The 17,143-nt window shown below is 41.8% G+C and overlaps 1 protein-coding gene across 1 annotated transcript; it reads left to right on the forward strand.

Moving 5' to 3' along the window:
- Positions 1–340: 340 nt before the first annotated feature.
- On the forward strand, positions 341–16,933 carry Thbs1 (thrombospondin 1). The gene is made up of 22 exons (XM_026391391.2): positions 341–480; positions 1,063–1,164; positions 1,441–2,000; positions 2,852–2,927; positions 3,202–3,404; positions 3,502–3,624; positions 4,606–4,699; positions 6,437–6,610; positions 7,118–7,294; positions 7,622–7,795; positions 8,045–8,172; positions 8,286–8,438; positions 8,837–9,055; positions 9,531–9,638; positions 10,328–10,487; positions 10,637–10,755; positions 12,212–12,446; positions 12,634–12,861; positions 13,029–13,300; positions 13,703–13,800; positions 13,904–14,043; positions 14,901–16,933. The coding sequence occupies exons 2-22, from the start codon at positions 1,098–1,100 to the stop codon at positions 14,906–14,908; spliced, it is 3,516 nt and encodes a 1,171-aa protein (XP_026247176.1). The 5' UTR covers positions 341–480; positions 1,063–1,097; the 3' UTR covers positions 14,909–16,933.
- Positions 16,934–17,143: the final 210 nt, after the last annotated feature.

The following is a 17,143-nucleotide window of genomic DNA, read 5'->3' on the forward strand; positions in this document are numbered from 1 at the left end:
TCGCCAAAGGCAGGTCGTGCTCAGGATGTTCACGCTGAAAGCCTCAGGCCCGCGTGGCGCAAGAGCCTAAGTGCTGAGTCTGTGTGCGCCAACGCTGTGTGGGCGGGCACCTATTTTTCTGAGAAGTTCCAGTGCTCCTGTGCCCCGACCTCTGCCTCCCCCTTCACTTTCTAGCTGGAAAGTTGCGCGCCAGGCAGCGGGGGGCGGAGAGAGGAACCCAGACTGGCCCCCCTCCCGCTTCCTGCCCGGCAGCCGCCCATTGGCCAGAGGAATCCCCAGGAATGTGAGCGCCCCTTTAAAAGCGCGCGGCTCCTCCGCCTCTGCAGCCACTGCCCCCGAGCCAGCCGGCGAGTTCGGGCTTCTGCGAGCTCTCCCGGAGCTCTCCTGCCTCCTCCGGATTCTCCCCAGGTGCACCGACTGCCCCGGCGCCTCTTCAGGACTCGTTGCCCTTGCCGCACTCCAGCCACTGCGCCCACACAGGTAAGCCACATCGGCCACATCAGAGCAACAGTGCTGCCCTGGCCATCCACCTCAAGCTCCCCGGCTTCAGCCGGTCAGAAGGAGTCAGGAATATCCTACTCTCCCCCTTTGCTTGTCCTGCCCTGTCTACTGGGGGTAATCTTTCATGGGACGGCTCCAGAGCCATCCTCTCCAGCCTTGGCGTTCACAAACTTGTTAAGACACCCCGAGAATTTTTTCCATTCTCTTAACCCTCCCTGAACCTGTACATCAGTCCTCTAGGTTCTACTTCCTGGTGTCCTCCCTGTACCCCAAACTACATCTCCTTGTCTTGCTGTTCACCCTCGACTTTCCAAGGAGAAGCCCCAGACTGTTGTTCTTTGTGCCTCTCATACTTGAACACTACAATCCCCTGCTCCAGGGCTCTCTCATTTTATGTGTGTGCTGCTCTCGGAAAGTAAATCCTGTTGTCCTTCATTCCAACAAATGTGGGGCCACAGAGGGATGTGCAGGCTCTGGCCCCATGCCCATCCCCTACCCCCACCATTTTTGCCCACTATCCCTACTTAGCTGGTCTCTGACCCTGGGTTCTTGTGCTTTCAGCTACAGGTTCCCTGCTGGGCACAAATAGCTCCACCATGGGGCTGGCCTGGGGATTCATTGTTCTGTTCCTGTTGCATGTGTGTGACACCAACCGAATTCCAGGTGAGTCCTTGTGATCCCTTTAGTGGGAGGGGGAAGAGGAAGAGGTGCAGGCTAGTTCAGGTGCATCTTCTCCCATGCTTCCTGCCCTGCTGTTTCACTGCTGAGCCCTGACTGAATATCAGGATGCAGCTTCCCTCTGATCATGGTGTTTATTCAGTTCTTTCAGTGGTTGCCAGGAGTTTTCACTCTGTCCCTCTGATCCTACCCACTCAGAGACAAACCCTCTACCCCTGGCCCCAGCCTAAAAAGTTTATTGTGTCCTCTTTTGTCTAACAGAGTCTGGGGGAGACAACAGCGTTTTTGACATCTTTGAACTCACTGGAGCTGCCCGAAGGGGTTCTGGGCGCCGGCTGGTGAAGGGGCCTGACCCATCCAGCCCAGCTTTCCGCATTGAGAATGCCAACCTGATCCCCCCTGTGCCTGATGACAAGTTCCAAGACCTAGTGGATGCTGTGCGGGCAGACAAAGGTTTCCTCCTCCTGGCTTCCCTGAGGCAGATGAAGAAGACCCGGGGCACACTGCTGGCTGTGGAACGTAAAGACCACTCTGGCCAGATCTTCAGTGTGGTCTCCAATGGCAAAGCAGGCACCCTGGACCTGAGCCTGAGTGTTCAGGGGAATCAGCAGATAGTGTCTGTGGAAGAAGCTCTTCTGGCCACTGGCCAGTGGAAAACCATCACCCTGTTTGTGCAGGAAGACAGGGCCCAGCTGTACATCGACTGTGAGAAGATGGAGAATGCTGAACTGGATGTCCCCATCCAAAACATATTTACCAGGGACCTGGCCAATATCGCCAGGCTTCGCATTGCAAAGGGAGACGTCAATGACAATTTTCAGGTGAGTCCTATTCTTGGAGCCCTGGTCAATGGGGTCATTTGTTAGTCTGCTGACCTGTCTCAAGAGCTACAGGAAATACTGCCCTTAGACTAAAACAACAGCTTTCAAACTTAAGGAGTGCCAGAGTCCCCTGCAGTGCAGTTAAATTACATACTGATCCCTCCCACCCCCAGGGTTTCAGATTCCATAGATCTGGATAGGGGCCTGAGAATTTGCATTTCTAACTAGTAGCAGGTGATGCAGATGCCAATGCTGGTGGCCTGGGAAAGAGCCTTTTCTGTTAACATCCCTCTTCAAGCATTAGACACTGCTTATGCTCCAAAGAAAATAATTTATTCAAATGCATTCCACCGATTTTAATAGGTGTGAAATGGATACTTTGTATGAGCAAAATCAGCACCACCTTGCTATCTGCTGCCAGTCTGGAATCAAAAATTCAAACAGTCGCTATTTGCTGCTATAGCTTCTTCCTTCCTTTATCTTCTAGATCTTTGCAACTGTGGCTTTGAACTCCCACATTTAACTCTGACACCAGAGTGTCATTATTGATACTAAATCCTCTGGATTTAGTATCAGATTTCATTTCCTGTGTGCCCAAGTTAGCTGATAACTTAATTCTTTATAAAATGCTGAAGACTTTGCAGAAGACACAATTAAAATTTTAAAGTTGTTTGGCAATTTATGTTGGTGTGCTATTTTGACATAATGATTTTGAAATGGAACTCTTTTAAACTTTCTCTTTTTAAGAAAAAGCTGTTGTGTGCTTTTTCTAACATAAAGAGACAGTCTCCTTACCCCCAGCCCAACCCCACGTGTAACATCCAAAAGTAATGTATGTCCTCTGCCCACAGGGGGTGCTGCAGAATGTGAGGTTTGTCTTTGGAACCACACCAGAAGACATCCTCAGGAACAAAGGGTGCTCCAGTGGTGAGTACCCCTCTATTTTTAGGGGATATGAGGAAATAAGGGGAATTCCACCACAGATAGACCGAGAAATCCAAACAAAAGTATTTGTGCATAACTTACCCTAGGTAACAAAGTTAAGAGGTTTACAAAAGTGATCTTGATGGGTATTCCACACATCCCCTCTTCCTGCATCCCTAGTCTCACATGAAAAGTCTTACAGCTATGAACTCAAGGGGCTGGCTGATGAGATCATCTGTTTGAAGCCCTTCCATTATTTTTTCATTTTGTTTCTTAGCAGCTACAAATGTCCTCCTCACTCTTGACAACAATGTGGTGAATGGTTCCAGCCCTGCCATCCGCACCAACTACATTGGCCACAAGACAAAGGACCTGCAAGCTATTTGTGGCATCTCCTGTGATGAGCTGTCCAGCATGGTCCTGGAACTCAGGGGCCTGCGCACCATCGTGACCACATTGCAGGACAGCATCCACAAAGTGGTCAGTGGCCTCTGCTCCCAGCCCACTCGCCCTTGAAGGTCCATCAGAGATGGCCCCAAATGAGGCTGAGCACTAACAATAGTTCTTCCCTCCTTAGACGGAAGAGAACAAAGTGCTGGCCAATGAACTGAGGAAGCCTCCACTCTGCTATCACAACGGGATTCAGTATAGGAATAATGAGGAATGGACTGTGGATAGCTGCACTGAGTGTCACTGTCAGGTAAGGGATGGTCACAAACTAAAATAAGAATTGATCATTTAAAAACACACTCTCAGGAAATACCTAGTGGCCACACAAGTTCTTTTTAAGTACCATGACCTGATTACCAAAATGGTCTTTTCTTTGAGATGCAATTATGACATCTATGAATTCTTCTTTAAACTCTCAGAAGTCTTATCAAGTCTTAATTCTACCCCAGGCTAAATATCTAGGAGAACAAATCTACTTAGACATCTGAATAATTTAGCTGATTTACTTCAAAGAATAAGTGTTGAATGTCAGGTAAATTTAACCTCCTTAAAACATTCCTCCCCCTACCCAACCCTGATTTGTATTCAGCTCTGGCACAGAGGTTCTTTTACACAGTACTGACTGTTGTCCAAATCACATAGCCCCACATTGGTAGGATGTCACTATCTACTTGGCTCAGATGGCACTGCCTCCTGGCATGTGTCCCCACACCAGTGGCAGTGAGTTTGGGGTTTATCTAGGTTATCGAGCAAAGTAAAGCTAATACAAATCACAGATTACTGAGGTTGGGAGCCAACTTCTTTAAATGCCCATTCTTCTCCAATATAATATAAAGCAAGATCTATGGGTAAGGGGGAAATGCTCATAGTTCTTCTTTTCCCCCTAAGGATGGATTAAATTTAAAAAGTCATCTGGAAATTTGACTTTAGATATAGATTTTGACCCATAACATTTGTCAATTTCCCCTTATATAAATTATTTGTACTATAACTTTCATGCCTACGTAGCAATTAAAAAAATCTCTGAAGAATGGAGAGACAAGCAGCTAGCACTAGAACATATAATACTGGTGGCTGCAAATACAACAGACAGATCTTCTATTAAAACCATTTCACTAGAGCATTTACAGCCTTGGCATGTTGTGGCTTGTAACGGAAATGCTGCATTTTGTAAACTTCTGACTCCAATATGCTCAGTAGCCTGTTTTCCCCTTGTTCTCTTACCCTGCAGAACTCAGTCACCATCTGCAAAAAGGTGTCCTGTCCCATTATGCCCTGCTCAAATGCCACTGTTCCTGATGGAGAATGCTGCCCACGGTGTTGGCGTAAGTTCCTAAAATGGCATAACCCTTCTTTAGTGACTAGATCAATTTTAATACACCCTAGATAGCTGGGCACAACACTGGATCCCAATCCCATCTCCATCATATATTTTCATTCTGTTTCTTGCTGCACAACTGATTAACCTACAGCTTGGCTGCTGCATAGAACCCAAAACTTCATTATGACAAAATTTTAAATACTCATCTGGATTATGGTATAGGCAGTAATGATCCTGGTTTAGCTTATTGATTTTAAGTTTATGCTTTGAGGAAAGGAGATGGATATGTAGCAGCAATAGGTCTAAGTTGACTTCTTTTAGAATTTAACCTTAGAGGTAATGAAAAAGTTATTAACTAAAGAAATCAACAGGTTTGTGGTGTGAACACTGGACTAAAGTGGGTCTAAAAATTCTGCCTGTGTTATCTGCAGTGATAGAGAATAACATCAGTTTGAGTTTCAGGGCCCTAAAAGAAGTTAGGCACTGTGTTGTTTCATGGCACCTTATTTCTGGTTTTTATTGCCAATATAAATTAATCACTTTGCTGAGATGATATTTAATGTATTAGGTACAAGTCATAAAAGTGATTCATCACAACAAAGATAAGGAAGAAGACAGGAAAGTAGCACTTGCCCATCACACACACACACACACACACACACACACCTCTACATATATGGACCACAACTCAGAACAACCATTCTCATCCAGGAGTCCCAGTAGTGGCCATGGGTATATCTCTTTTTGTTCAGCATGCACTCAAGGTGTGGGTTACAGGGAACAAAGCTGGATGGAGACTAGCAGTATTCTGAACTTTAATGAGGGATTGCAAGGAAAATTTCCAACTGATGGCAAAAGAAAACAAGTTCTCTGTCTTCTGAGATAGATAGATGTGATTGTAGTCATTGGTGCCTGGGCAGAAGATAAACAAACACATTCTCCTCTTGTGAAAATATGTACAAAGAAGGCTCCACATGCTTAGGGTGAGAATATCAACAAATTGACTGACCTCATGGCCAAATTAGAGCCAGAGCCAACAGCAAGCCAACTGCCTTCATGCTTGTCTGTCACATGGTCTGGGGCTTCTCTGACAGTCAAAAATGACTCCTATCACCTGCACCAAACTCCAGCACTCTTAGAAAGCTGAGAATGGAAATGCCTATGGAATATCTTAAGTCAGTGAAAGAAAACTCATCTGAAATGCTCCAAAAGGAGAAAAGAAGAAGTAGTGAATAGAACATAACACTGAGAAGTCTCAGCTGTACTGACTTGGGCAAAGCATCTGATTAGCCCAAAGATCCTCATCCATAGGGCCTCACCTGGTTGCCTAAGAAATATATTGCTTTCCATCCTACATAACTGAAGCTTCATACCACTTGATATTAAGTTCTGGAGAGCTCATGTACAGTATGATGTCTATAGTTAAGATAACTGAATTGTACATTTGAAAATTTTTAAGAGAAAACCTTATATCACCACACAAAAGGTGGCTATGTGAAGTGAGAATGTAATCATGAGTTTGACAGTAGTAATCACTTTACAATGTATACATATATCAAAATATCACATGTATACTTCAAATATAAACAGTTTTTATTTACTAATCATATCTCAATAAAGCCAAGTGGATAAAAAAAGTATATTGTTCTATACCCTCTGGCAAATGAATAGCCCTAAACAGCTGTCTAAAGAACAGCTCATCCTAATCATCTGGTACTAACCAATCTCTGTTCCCCTGCAGCCAGCGACTCTGCAGATGATGGCTGGTCTCCATGGTCAGAGTGGACTTCCTGCTCTGCAACGTGTGGCAATGGAATTCAGCAACGCGGTCGCTCCTGTGACAGCCTCAACAACCGATGTGAGGGCTCCTCAGTCCAGACACGGACCTGCCACATTCAGGAGTGTGACAAGAGATGTAAGCATCTTGGCCACTTAGGGATAGGGAAGTCTGATTTGTCATCACCAAGAGTCACTCTGCACTATGGAGCCTTAGAGCACAGGTTTTAGAAATCTCAGGATCTGAATCCTAGTTCTACCACTTATCTCTGCACCTTGAACACAACCTATCCTCCCTACAGCCCTTGCCTCGTCTGCAACTTAGGGGTAGTAATAGTTCCTGCTAAGGTTATTTTAAGCATTTTATTTGGATAATGTATATAAAGAAAAAAGCATAGAGCTTGGCTCATGGTAAGTACCCTGTAAATGTTAGGTTATTGACAACCCACAGAGACAGCTACATGTTATCTGTCCCTAGTAGATATAGCTCCATGTTGACATTGGATATGTGGCCAAGAGCCAATTTGTACCATACACTAGTTTTAGTTGCTATTGACCATATTCTGGAAATATTTCTGGATGCTCTAGGCTTCTATTTATCTAGCTCCAAACCAGCACCATTTGTGACATCAGCTTTTTACTTTAGTTAAACAGGATGGCGGCTGGAGCCACTGGTCCCCATGGTCATCTTGTTCTGTGACATGTGGTGATGGTGTGATCACAAGGATTCGGCTCTGCAACTCTCCCAGCCCCCAGATGAATGGGAAACCATGTGAAGGCGAAGCCCGGGAGACCAAAGCTTGCAGGAAAGACGCCTGCCCCAGTAAGTGAGAGCCTGACCAGGGGCTGCACATGAGCAGCAGCTCTGCCCAGCTGGTTGCCTGGTGTCTGCAGCCTCCACTCCAGTGGGTCATGTAAGGGGGAAGGTTACTTACTAGAGAAACAAACAGAAGCAAAGTCCTGCATGCTCAGCTTCTTTTAATGAAAAACAGAAAGAACACCATTTCAAACTCACCCTCTTCCCAAACATTCTTTCCATGTGTCAGGGTGGCAGAAGTTTCTCAAATAAGCTTAGGAGAGTCTGCTATGGCAGGTAGAGCATTTGAAAACTGACCTTTATTTTTGTATGATTCATTTTTTTTTTTTACAGTCAATGGAGGCTGGGGTCCCTGGTCACCGTGGGACATTTGTTCTGTCACCTGTGGAGGAGGGGTGCAAAAACGTAGCCGGCTCTGCAACAACCCCATGCCCCAGTTTGGAGGCAAAGACTGCATTGGTGATGTGACAGAAAACCAAGTCTGCAACAAGCAGGACTGTCCAATTGGTGAGCCCGGGACAAAATCACCCTAGGACCTTTTAATTTTACTGAATGCTTCAGTCAGCATTCAATTTGGTTCCAGCTTTGATTGGTCCTGAGTGGTTTGGTTACTCTAAAATGCAGGAGCACAATATAATCTTCAAGTTATCAGTAGCAGAGGGACAGTGTCTTCTTTTGTATTGCTTTTTAAGTGGCTGCCATGACAATAACAGCAGCTTAAACCAACCAATTCTCTGTCTCTCTCCCTTGTATCAGATGGGTGCCTATCCAATCCCTGCTTTGCTGGTGCCAAGTGTACTAGCTATCCTGATGGCAGCTGGAAATGTGGTGCTTGTCCTCCTGGTTACAGTGGAAATGGCATCCAGTGCAAAGATGTTGATGAGGTGAGGAACTGATGGCTCTGAGTCACTAGATATAGGAAAGTAGCTAACTTGTCCCAGCACTTTCTTAAGGCAGCATTTTCTATATGTTAAGCAAACCTGTACTTCCTTCACAGTGCAAAGAAGTGCCTGATGCCTGCTTCAACCACAACGGGGAGCACAGATGTAAGAACACAGACCCTGGCTATAACTGCTTGCCCTGCCCTCCACGCTTCACTGGCTCACAGCCCTTTGGGCGAGGTGTCGAGCATGCCATGGCCAACAAACAGGTACAGTAGACTGGACTAGCAGACCAGTGTAAAAGAGAGCTATCTTTGACTAAAACAACTAGCAAAGGGGGGAGTGAAATTTCATACCCTGAATAAAAATAGGAGGGCAGTAAGTACACATTCTAATTTTAGAAGCAAAACTTAATAGCCACTATAGTTGAAAATGTTGTTCTGGAAGAAGTTGTGAGCAAATGGTCATGCTGAGCAATTTCAAGAAAACCAAATATAAAGTAACATTTGCCTAAAGCCTGGAGAGAATGGGAAGGGACAGAAGTATCTTACATTCTTCCAGTGGGGTCTCTGTCTACTTGGAGATGATTGGGATCTAGGCTGTTATTTCCATTATAGCTGCAAACTCTTGAAAGCTCCATGTTAACAACAGGATGGTGTACCCTCAGGTATGCAAGCCCCGAAACCCCTGCACAGATGGGACACATGACTGCAACAAGAATGCCAAGTGCAACTACCTGGGCCACTACAGTGACCCCATGTACCGCTGTGAGTGCAAACCTGGATATGCTGGAAATGGCATCATCTGCGGGGAGGACACAGACCTGGATGGCTGGCCAAACGAGGACTTGGTGTGTGTGGCCAATGCAACGTACCACTGCAAAAAGGTGAGCCAGCTTTCCTCATGGACCACCCAAAAGAAGACCCTGTTCAGAGGAACATGCTAAGCAATTTTAAATATTGGAACTTTGAAAATGAAACGGAAAGATTAAATCTCCCAAAGACAGAAGGGCATTAAAAGTCATTAGTATTTGGTGCCAAGAATATGAATGAACAGACTTTTTTTGGCAATTGTGCCCCATAGTCAATTCTTTTGTCCAAAAAAATGTTCACTGCTGTAATAAATACCAGCAGAGTATGATTTGTATTCACAGTATCTATAAAGCCTAGAGTACTAATACCAACTGTATATATCCATCCCCCAAGAAAACATTTCATTTTAGCCTTCCCATAAAAGTGTGTATGCTGTTATAGGGCAGTATTCCATTCTTTTCCTGTTGGAATATCTTGGTGCAGTTCCTCGAGCATGTGATGAGCATTGAATGCAAACTATAGCTGTAATGTGTGTCTTCTCTTTCCTAGGACAACTGCCCCAACCTTCCCAACTCAGGGCAGGAAGACTATGACAAGGATGGAGTTGGTGATGCCTGTGATGATGATGACGACAATGACAAAATTCCAGATGACAGGGTAAAGACAAAATAGTTTCTGTTCAACAACAGCCTGGAACACTTTAGAATTCAAGAAATTGATACTTAATTAGGAATTATCCATCATGTCTCAATGATTTGAGGACATAGATGTTGCCAAGAGAAATTTTAAATGGGGGTTCTGTTTTTTGGTTTTTTTTTTTAATATTTATTTTTTTAGATGTAGATGGACACAACACAATGCCTTTTATTTTTACGTGGTGCTGAGAATTGAACCCAGGTCCCGCCCATGCTAGGCAAGCGCTCTACTACTGAGCTACAATCCCAGCCCCAAGGGTTCTATTTTTTATCACAACTTTTTCTCCCTCATTTGAGAGAGACTGCAGCATACACAAATGACACTTTGTTCCCAAGAATCATTTCAAATGTCACCTAAATTACAGTAAAAGCTACTTTGGGTAGACAGAGAACTAAGATATTGAGATTATATCTTACATCTCACTTATGTATAAACAATAGCAATCCATTCTTCACCATTTTCATTCATTATGTCCTGTCTTTTAATTTTTGTAGTGATCATTTTACTTATACTGAGTACTCAGTATATCCCCTAAGTAGAAGATAATTTTTGAAGAATTTTACAGTTGGATACATATTGTGCATGTGTTTGGAGGCTTCGGCTGGTTTCCCAGGCAACACTATAAAGTGCTCCATTTCTCCTCTTTGCAGGACAACTGTCCATTCCATTACAACCCTGCCCAGTATGACTATGACAGAGATGATGTGGGAGACCGCTGTGACAACTGCCCCTACAACCATAACCCAGACCAGGCAGACACAGACAACAATGGTGAAGGAGATGCCTGCGCCGCAGACATTGATGGAGATGGTAAGGTATCCCCCCCCACACACACCCTGGATCAGTGAGCCTGAAGGTGACAGAAAACTCACACAGCTTAAACTTACATCATGACTGTTAGTATTGAAATGTCCATGGCTGCAGAGTCTAGTTCTTAACATGTCCCCTGTTCTCTGCAGGTATCCTCAATGAACGAGACAACTGCCAATATGTCTACAATGTGGACCAGAAGGACACTGATATGGATGGAGTTGGAGATCAGTGTGACAACTGCCCCCTGGAACACAATCCAGATCAGGTAGGTGGACTCCTTTCAGATTCTTTCAGTAAGGTATTGGAATGTCCCCTGCTGGGCTTTTGAAACAATGAATTTAATAGAGGTCAAACTCTTTCATTGTCATAATGCTCAAAATTCTGGAGCCTGCTGTAGTGTATCCTTGTAAACATTTCCTAATGTGAGCCCTGTGCAGAGTTCCACAGATCTTTAATGAGAATGTCTGGTAACTTCAATCTTGTCTCCTGTAAGAAAGGCCACTTGACTTGTTCAGCATTATCTACCATTGTTAAGATAAACTATACAAAGCAAAGACCTGTGACTAACAATCATACAATAGTATTTATCATATGTAAGAGGGTAAAATGTCCAAAAATAAAATAAAATTTATTTTCATGGCTTATGATATAATGTAGCTATAAGAAATCATCAAACTAATAATACTTACAAAATCTGGAGAAAACCCCTCTTATTTTCCCAAAGTATCTAAAATTACAAACAGATCATCTTTCATCCATACTAGGAAGGATTACAAATAGACATTAAACACAAAATAGGTTTCTTGTCTGAAAGTATTTTTTTTTGTGTGTATGTAATTGCCCATCATTATTTTCAAGGAATAAAAGTTGAGAGAAGACTTTTTTTCCCTCCCAAAATGCATTGTTCTAGATGTTTAGAAATCAGCTTTTCAAAAGCAGTAATATTTTTATACAGTAAAAGAAATGAGAAAGCCAGCTTCCCCCTTTAAATTATTGCTCTTTTAAAGCTTTATCAAGTTATAATAAATTTTAAAACAAATTTCAAGCATCATATAAAAATCTTACAAATGAAGAGCATAAGTACTTGCAAGAAAAATTCTAGTTTGTATACAAACAGTCCCTAAGCATTTCATGCATATTGAATAATGCTAAGTACTCTGAGAAAAATCTGTTTTGAAAAAACTCAGTTTTACTTTAACCAATAGATGACAGTTCTTATAGATATATAAAACCAAATACCTTAAAAATAAAAAATAATTGATCTCTCCTACACATTACCGAGATAATGTGCAGAGGAAGTAGTGCCATGTTTCCATTATTTTCTGATTGAGAGAGGTTGACCTGTCAACTATTTTACAACTGAAACTTTCAATGGGAAATTACCAATGTACCCAGAAGATTTCGGTTAACATTAATATGTAAGCAGTTAACATTACATTCCAACCTTAATGATTAAATAACTGTTAGAAAGTTTTGTATTTAAAAAAATTTAAATATTATTTCTCATTTTACATTTAAAAACAAAGATTAAAAAAGAAAAACACTTTTCAAACTTAATGGTTAACAGTAATATCTTTCTGTAGTAGTAAAAAAATAAACATGAAACTCACAGGCCATGTCAAACATGGGAGAATTTTCCCTGTTATAGATGCATTAATGTCATCTTTAAAATTGGGGATTAATACTTTGATTTACCCTCCTTTTATGCCTCTTTTTTTTAGCTGGACTCTGACTCCGACCACGTTGGAGACACCTGTGACAACAATCAGGACATTGATGAAGATGGCCACCAGAATAATCTAGATAACTGTCCCTACGTGCCCAATGCTAACCAGGCTGACCATGATAAGGATGGCAAGGGAGATGCTTGTGACCATGATGATGACAATGATGGCATTCCTGATGACAGGGACAACTGCAGGCTGGTGCCCAATCCTGACCAGAAGGACTCTGATGGTAAGTGAGCATAGTTATTTTTTAAGAGGGTAACTGACATCATGACTGGATGGAGAAAATAAAAACAAAGATGAATACATTTGAGAGGACAAAGTGACTAAATGTCAACTTTGACAAGATATTGAATTCTACCACCCATTACAACATTTCAGAATTTCACTAAGCCCTTTTGCATTTCTGACCTTAGGTGATGGTCGAGGTGATGCTTGCAAAGATGACTTTGACCATGACAATGTGCCAGACGTTGATGACATCTGTCCTGAGAATGTTGACATCAGTGAGACCGATTTCCGCCGATTCCAGATGATTCCTCTAGATCCCAAAGGGACATCCCAAAATGACCCTAACTGGGTTGTCCGCCATCAGGGTAAAGAGCTCGTGCAGACTGTCAACTGTGATCCTGGACTTGCTATAGGTGAGTAGTGAGTTCTTACACCAAGAGGCAAAGACATACATGGGAAAGAAGCAAATACAAACTCTGGTGGTTGGGCCTGTCCCCATGGGCACTAACGATATCTGGGAACATAAATGAGAACCTTATGAAGGCTGCAGTTTTTAACTTGGATTGGCCTTGTCTTCCAGGTTTTGATAAGTTTAATGCCGTGGATTTCAGTGGCACCTTCTTCATCAACACTGAAAGGGATGATGACTACGCTGGATTTGTGTTTGGCTACCAGTCCAGCAGCCGCTTCTATGTTGTTATGTGGAAGCAAGTCACCCAGTCCTACTGGGACACCAACCCTACAAGGGCTCAGGGATACTCAGGCCTTTCAGTAAAAGTTGTGAACTCTACCACAGGGCCTGGCGAGCACCTACGAAATGCCCTGTGGCATACAGGAAACACCCCTGGCCAGGTAAGAAGTGACACCCTTCAAAAGGGATGGGTTCTTGACTAGTACTGGGAACACTGTGCTTTGGCCAAGATTCCCAATGGGGAGTCTTAGATGTAAAGTTCCCAGCATCACCTACTAAAGCATTAAGTCCTGCTTTGAAGAATCATAATAGTACATGGGAGAGAAGCTTGTTGTTACTCTTCAAATCCAAAGGCAGTTTCAGCCTCTTCGAACAAAAACTCCTTTGATTTCTTTCTGCTTTATATTCATTGAATGACATACAAGGAGAGAAGCCTTGGGGAAAATCCTACACTACAGCCCTCTAATCTAGGTCACTGTGGTGCCTTTAAAGCACTGTTTCTTATGGAACAAAATATAAATCTCCTGATGGAGCTATGTTTCAACCTTTTCCTTTTCCTCCAGGTGCGCACCCTGTGGCATGACCCTCGTCACATAGGCTGGAAAGATTTCACTGCCTACAGATGGCGTCTCAGCCACAGGCCAAAGACAGGTTTCATTAGGTAAGATTGCACTGATTAAATTTCACTTCCAGTCATACTGATAGTCAAGGAGGAGGAGAACAAAAAGGAGCCTCGTCACTAATGAGGTCTATTTTTCCTGCAGAGTGATAATGTATGAAGGGAAGAAAATCATGGCTGACTCAGGACCCATCTATGACAAAACCTATGCTGGTGGTCGGCTAGGATTGTTTGTCTTCTCACAAGAAATGGTGTTCTTCTCTGACCTGAAATATGAATGTAGAGGTAGGAACGACATTGCAACAAATGTACAGTTGACATATCTAACTCAAATTAAAGGATGTTGAGCGTGGGAGAGGCTAATTTAAAGACTATTTTGGGGCAGGGTTATTTATATTTTGCTTTGGAAGACACAGTGCTAAAAATGAAATGATGCTTATGAACTGTGGCTAGTGAAATCCTGAGTCCTTATTAACAATATGAATTTGCTTAGAAATCTCTGTGCTCTTTCTACATGGTGCAGAGGTAAACTATAGATAAGCAGCTGGACACCTGAGACCTTATTAATATTTTTGTATGTTACACATCTCACACTCTGCTTATGGGTTTCTTCATGCCATCACAGTTGTCCCTGTATACAGAGAGGGAAAAGGAGTTTCATCTTCATACCAGCATGCTAAATTAATTTGCACTATTAGCCTTAGTTTTGTATCTTCCTTATTTTTTCAGTGATTGATTAAGCTCTCTCTGAGACCAGTGTTGAACCTACCACAAAATAAGTGCTTATAAATACTGAGCCAGGGCCTGAAGCCTACAAGATCAAAGGCATCAGTTATAAAGAGTAAAGAAAGATGGTTGATAGTACTCAAAAAATACTTAGCTTGTGATAGAATTTTTGAGTGTATATTTTAAAAATAAAACTCCTAAACTTTTAATACTGAAGGCCTTAGAAAGCATAACACAAGTTCTGGAAGGCTATGCTATGTCAGTCTCCTGGTATCAGTGTCGGCAAAGGAAATGAAATGTTAATGCTTTTTGTCACTATAAAATTATAGCTATCTCTGTCTTGTTAATCTGTTAACTGTTAAGATGATTTTGCCCTTACTAATTTTCATTTATGTATTTGTTTATGCATTTAACAGATTCCTAATCATCAAGCTGTTGATCAGACTACTGATCACAACCAATGCTGGTGTTGCACCTTCTAGAACCAAGGGCTTAAGCAAACCCCAGGATCACTTCTCCTTGCCTTCCTTTTTTTTTTTTTCTCTGCTTGCATTGGTGTGAACTCCTAGAACATGTTACCTGCCTCAAGAAAATGCAGTTTTCAAACACAGACTCAGCATTCGGCCTCCAATGAATGAGAGACATCTTCCAAGAATATAAACAATTAACTCTGGTTTGCTTTCGAAAAAGCAAAAGCATCTACTTGCTTCAGTTGGCATGGTGCCTGCTCCACTCTGCTTTGTCCCAGAGCCGGTGCTTTGCAAGGCCATCTCTGAGTAATGGACTCAGAAGCATTTTCAGGCATGTCAGAGAAGGGAGGACTCATTAGAATTAGCAAACAAAACCACCCCAACATACTCCCTTAGGAACAGGGGAAGCAGGGCCAAAGCACTTAGGAGAGGGTGCATACCCAACAGCAAAGGTATGAAGAAAATATGGAGGAACTGTTACATGTTCGGTACTAAATCACTTTCAGGGGATTGAAAGACTATTGCTGGATTTCATGATGCTGACCAGTGTTAGCTGATTAACCCACGTAAATAGGCACTCAAATAGAAGAAGGGCAGGGAGGGAAAGACTGGCTCTGGACTTCCTCCCTGGTCCCGCCGTTAACATATCACTTGTAGTGGCCAGAACAGGGTGTCAGAAGTGCAAGGCAGTACTGGCTGCCATTGCCTGGTCACATTGAAATTGTTGGTTTTATTTCAGATGTATCTTGTGCAGATGTAGCAGAAAATAGGAAAACCTACCATCTCAGTGAGCTCTAGCTGCCTCCCAAAGGAGGGGCAGCTGTGCTTATATTTTTATGGTTAGAAAGGCACAAAATTATTATCAATCTAACTAAAACATTCCTTTTCTATCTTCCTGAATTACCATGGAGTTTTTCAATTCTCTTTTGGACTATAGTTTCTTGGGCTTGTTGTTGTTGTTGTTGTTGTTGTTGTTGTTGTTTAACAAACGCTTTACAGTGTAAAATATTTATTTTATACCTATTCTGGAGGATTTGTCTGAAAGATTATTCGTGGAACAGGAAGTAGTGTAAGGACTATCCATATCATCTTTGTTAGAAGTCTTCATGACTGTAAGATTGTAAATACAGATTATTTATTAACTCTGTTCTACCTGGAATAAGATTTCATATGGAAAATGTTTGAGAGCAGGTAGCTGAGATTTATCAGCAAACCTCTTTAAAACTGGCACATGGAAAATCAGCACAACGAGCTGCCTTTTCACTTTGTGCTTAGAGTGAATGATTTAGAATTCTTTCTTCTTTGTTTTGTCTTTCCAAGAATTTCTGGTTGTCTGTTTGCAAGTATTTTGGATTGCTAAAAAAGCCATGAGATCCCATCTTTTGTGCCTATTTCCAGGGAGAATAAAAACATACGCCTATTTTTTTTTCATTTTTCCAAAAGAGAAAGAAATGACAAAGGTGAAACTTATATACAAATATTACCTCATTTGTTGTGTGACTGAGTAAAGAATTTTGGGATCAAGCAGAAAGAGTTTAAGTGTCTAACAAACTTAAAGCTACTGTAGTACCTAAAAAAGTCAATGTTGTACATAGTATAAAAAATTCTTTGCAGAAAAAAATATTCCCAGTAAGGAAATAGCATTGAAATGTTAAATACAATTTCTGAAAGTTGTGTTTTTTTTCTATCATCTTGTATATCATTGCTTTATTTTTATAAATTATTTTCTCATTGCCATTGGAATAGATATCTCAGATTGTGTAGATATGCTATTTAAATAATTTATCAGGAAATACTGCCCATAGAGTTAGTATTTCTATTTTTATATGTTTGCACACTGAATTGAAGAAATGTTGGTTTTGCTCTTTTCTTTGTTTTGTTTTGATTTTTGCTTTTTACTCCCCAGTTTTTACTATTTGCCAATAACTTTTTCTAGGAATGTGCTTTTTTGTACACATTTTTATCCATTTTACATTCTAAAGCAGTGTAACTTGTATATTACTGTTTCTTATGTAAAGGAACAACAATAAATCATATGGAAGTTTATATTTATACTTACTGTATCCATGTTTATTCTCTGCTGGCTTTATATTATGAGAGATGGGTAAATGCCATTCTTAAACCAATATAACTTACCCAAAATGAAATTACAGTAAACAATAGTAATATTCACAGTTCCTATATGATTT

The sequence above is a fragment of the Urocitellus parryii genome, chromosome 6 (genome assembly GCF_045843805.1).
Source record: "Urocitellus parryii isolate mUroPar1 chromosome 6, mUroPar1.hap1, whole genome shotgun sequence".
Lineage (NCBI taxonomy): Eukaryota > Metazoa > Chordata > Mammalia > Rodentia > Sciuridae > Urocitellus > Urocitellus parryii.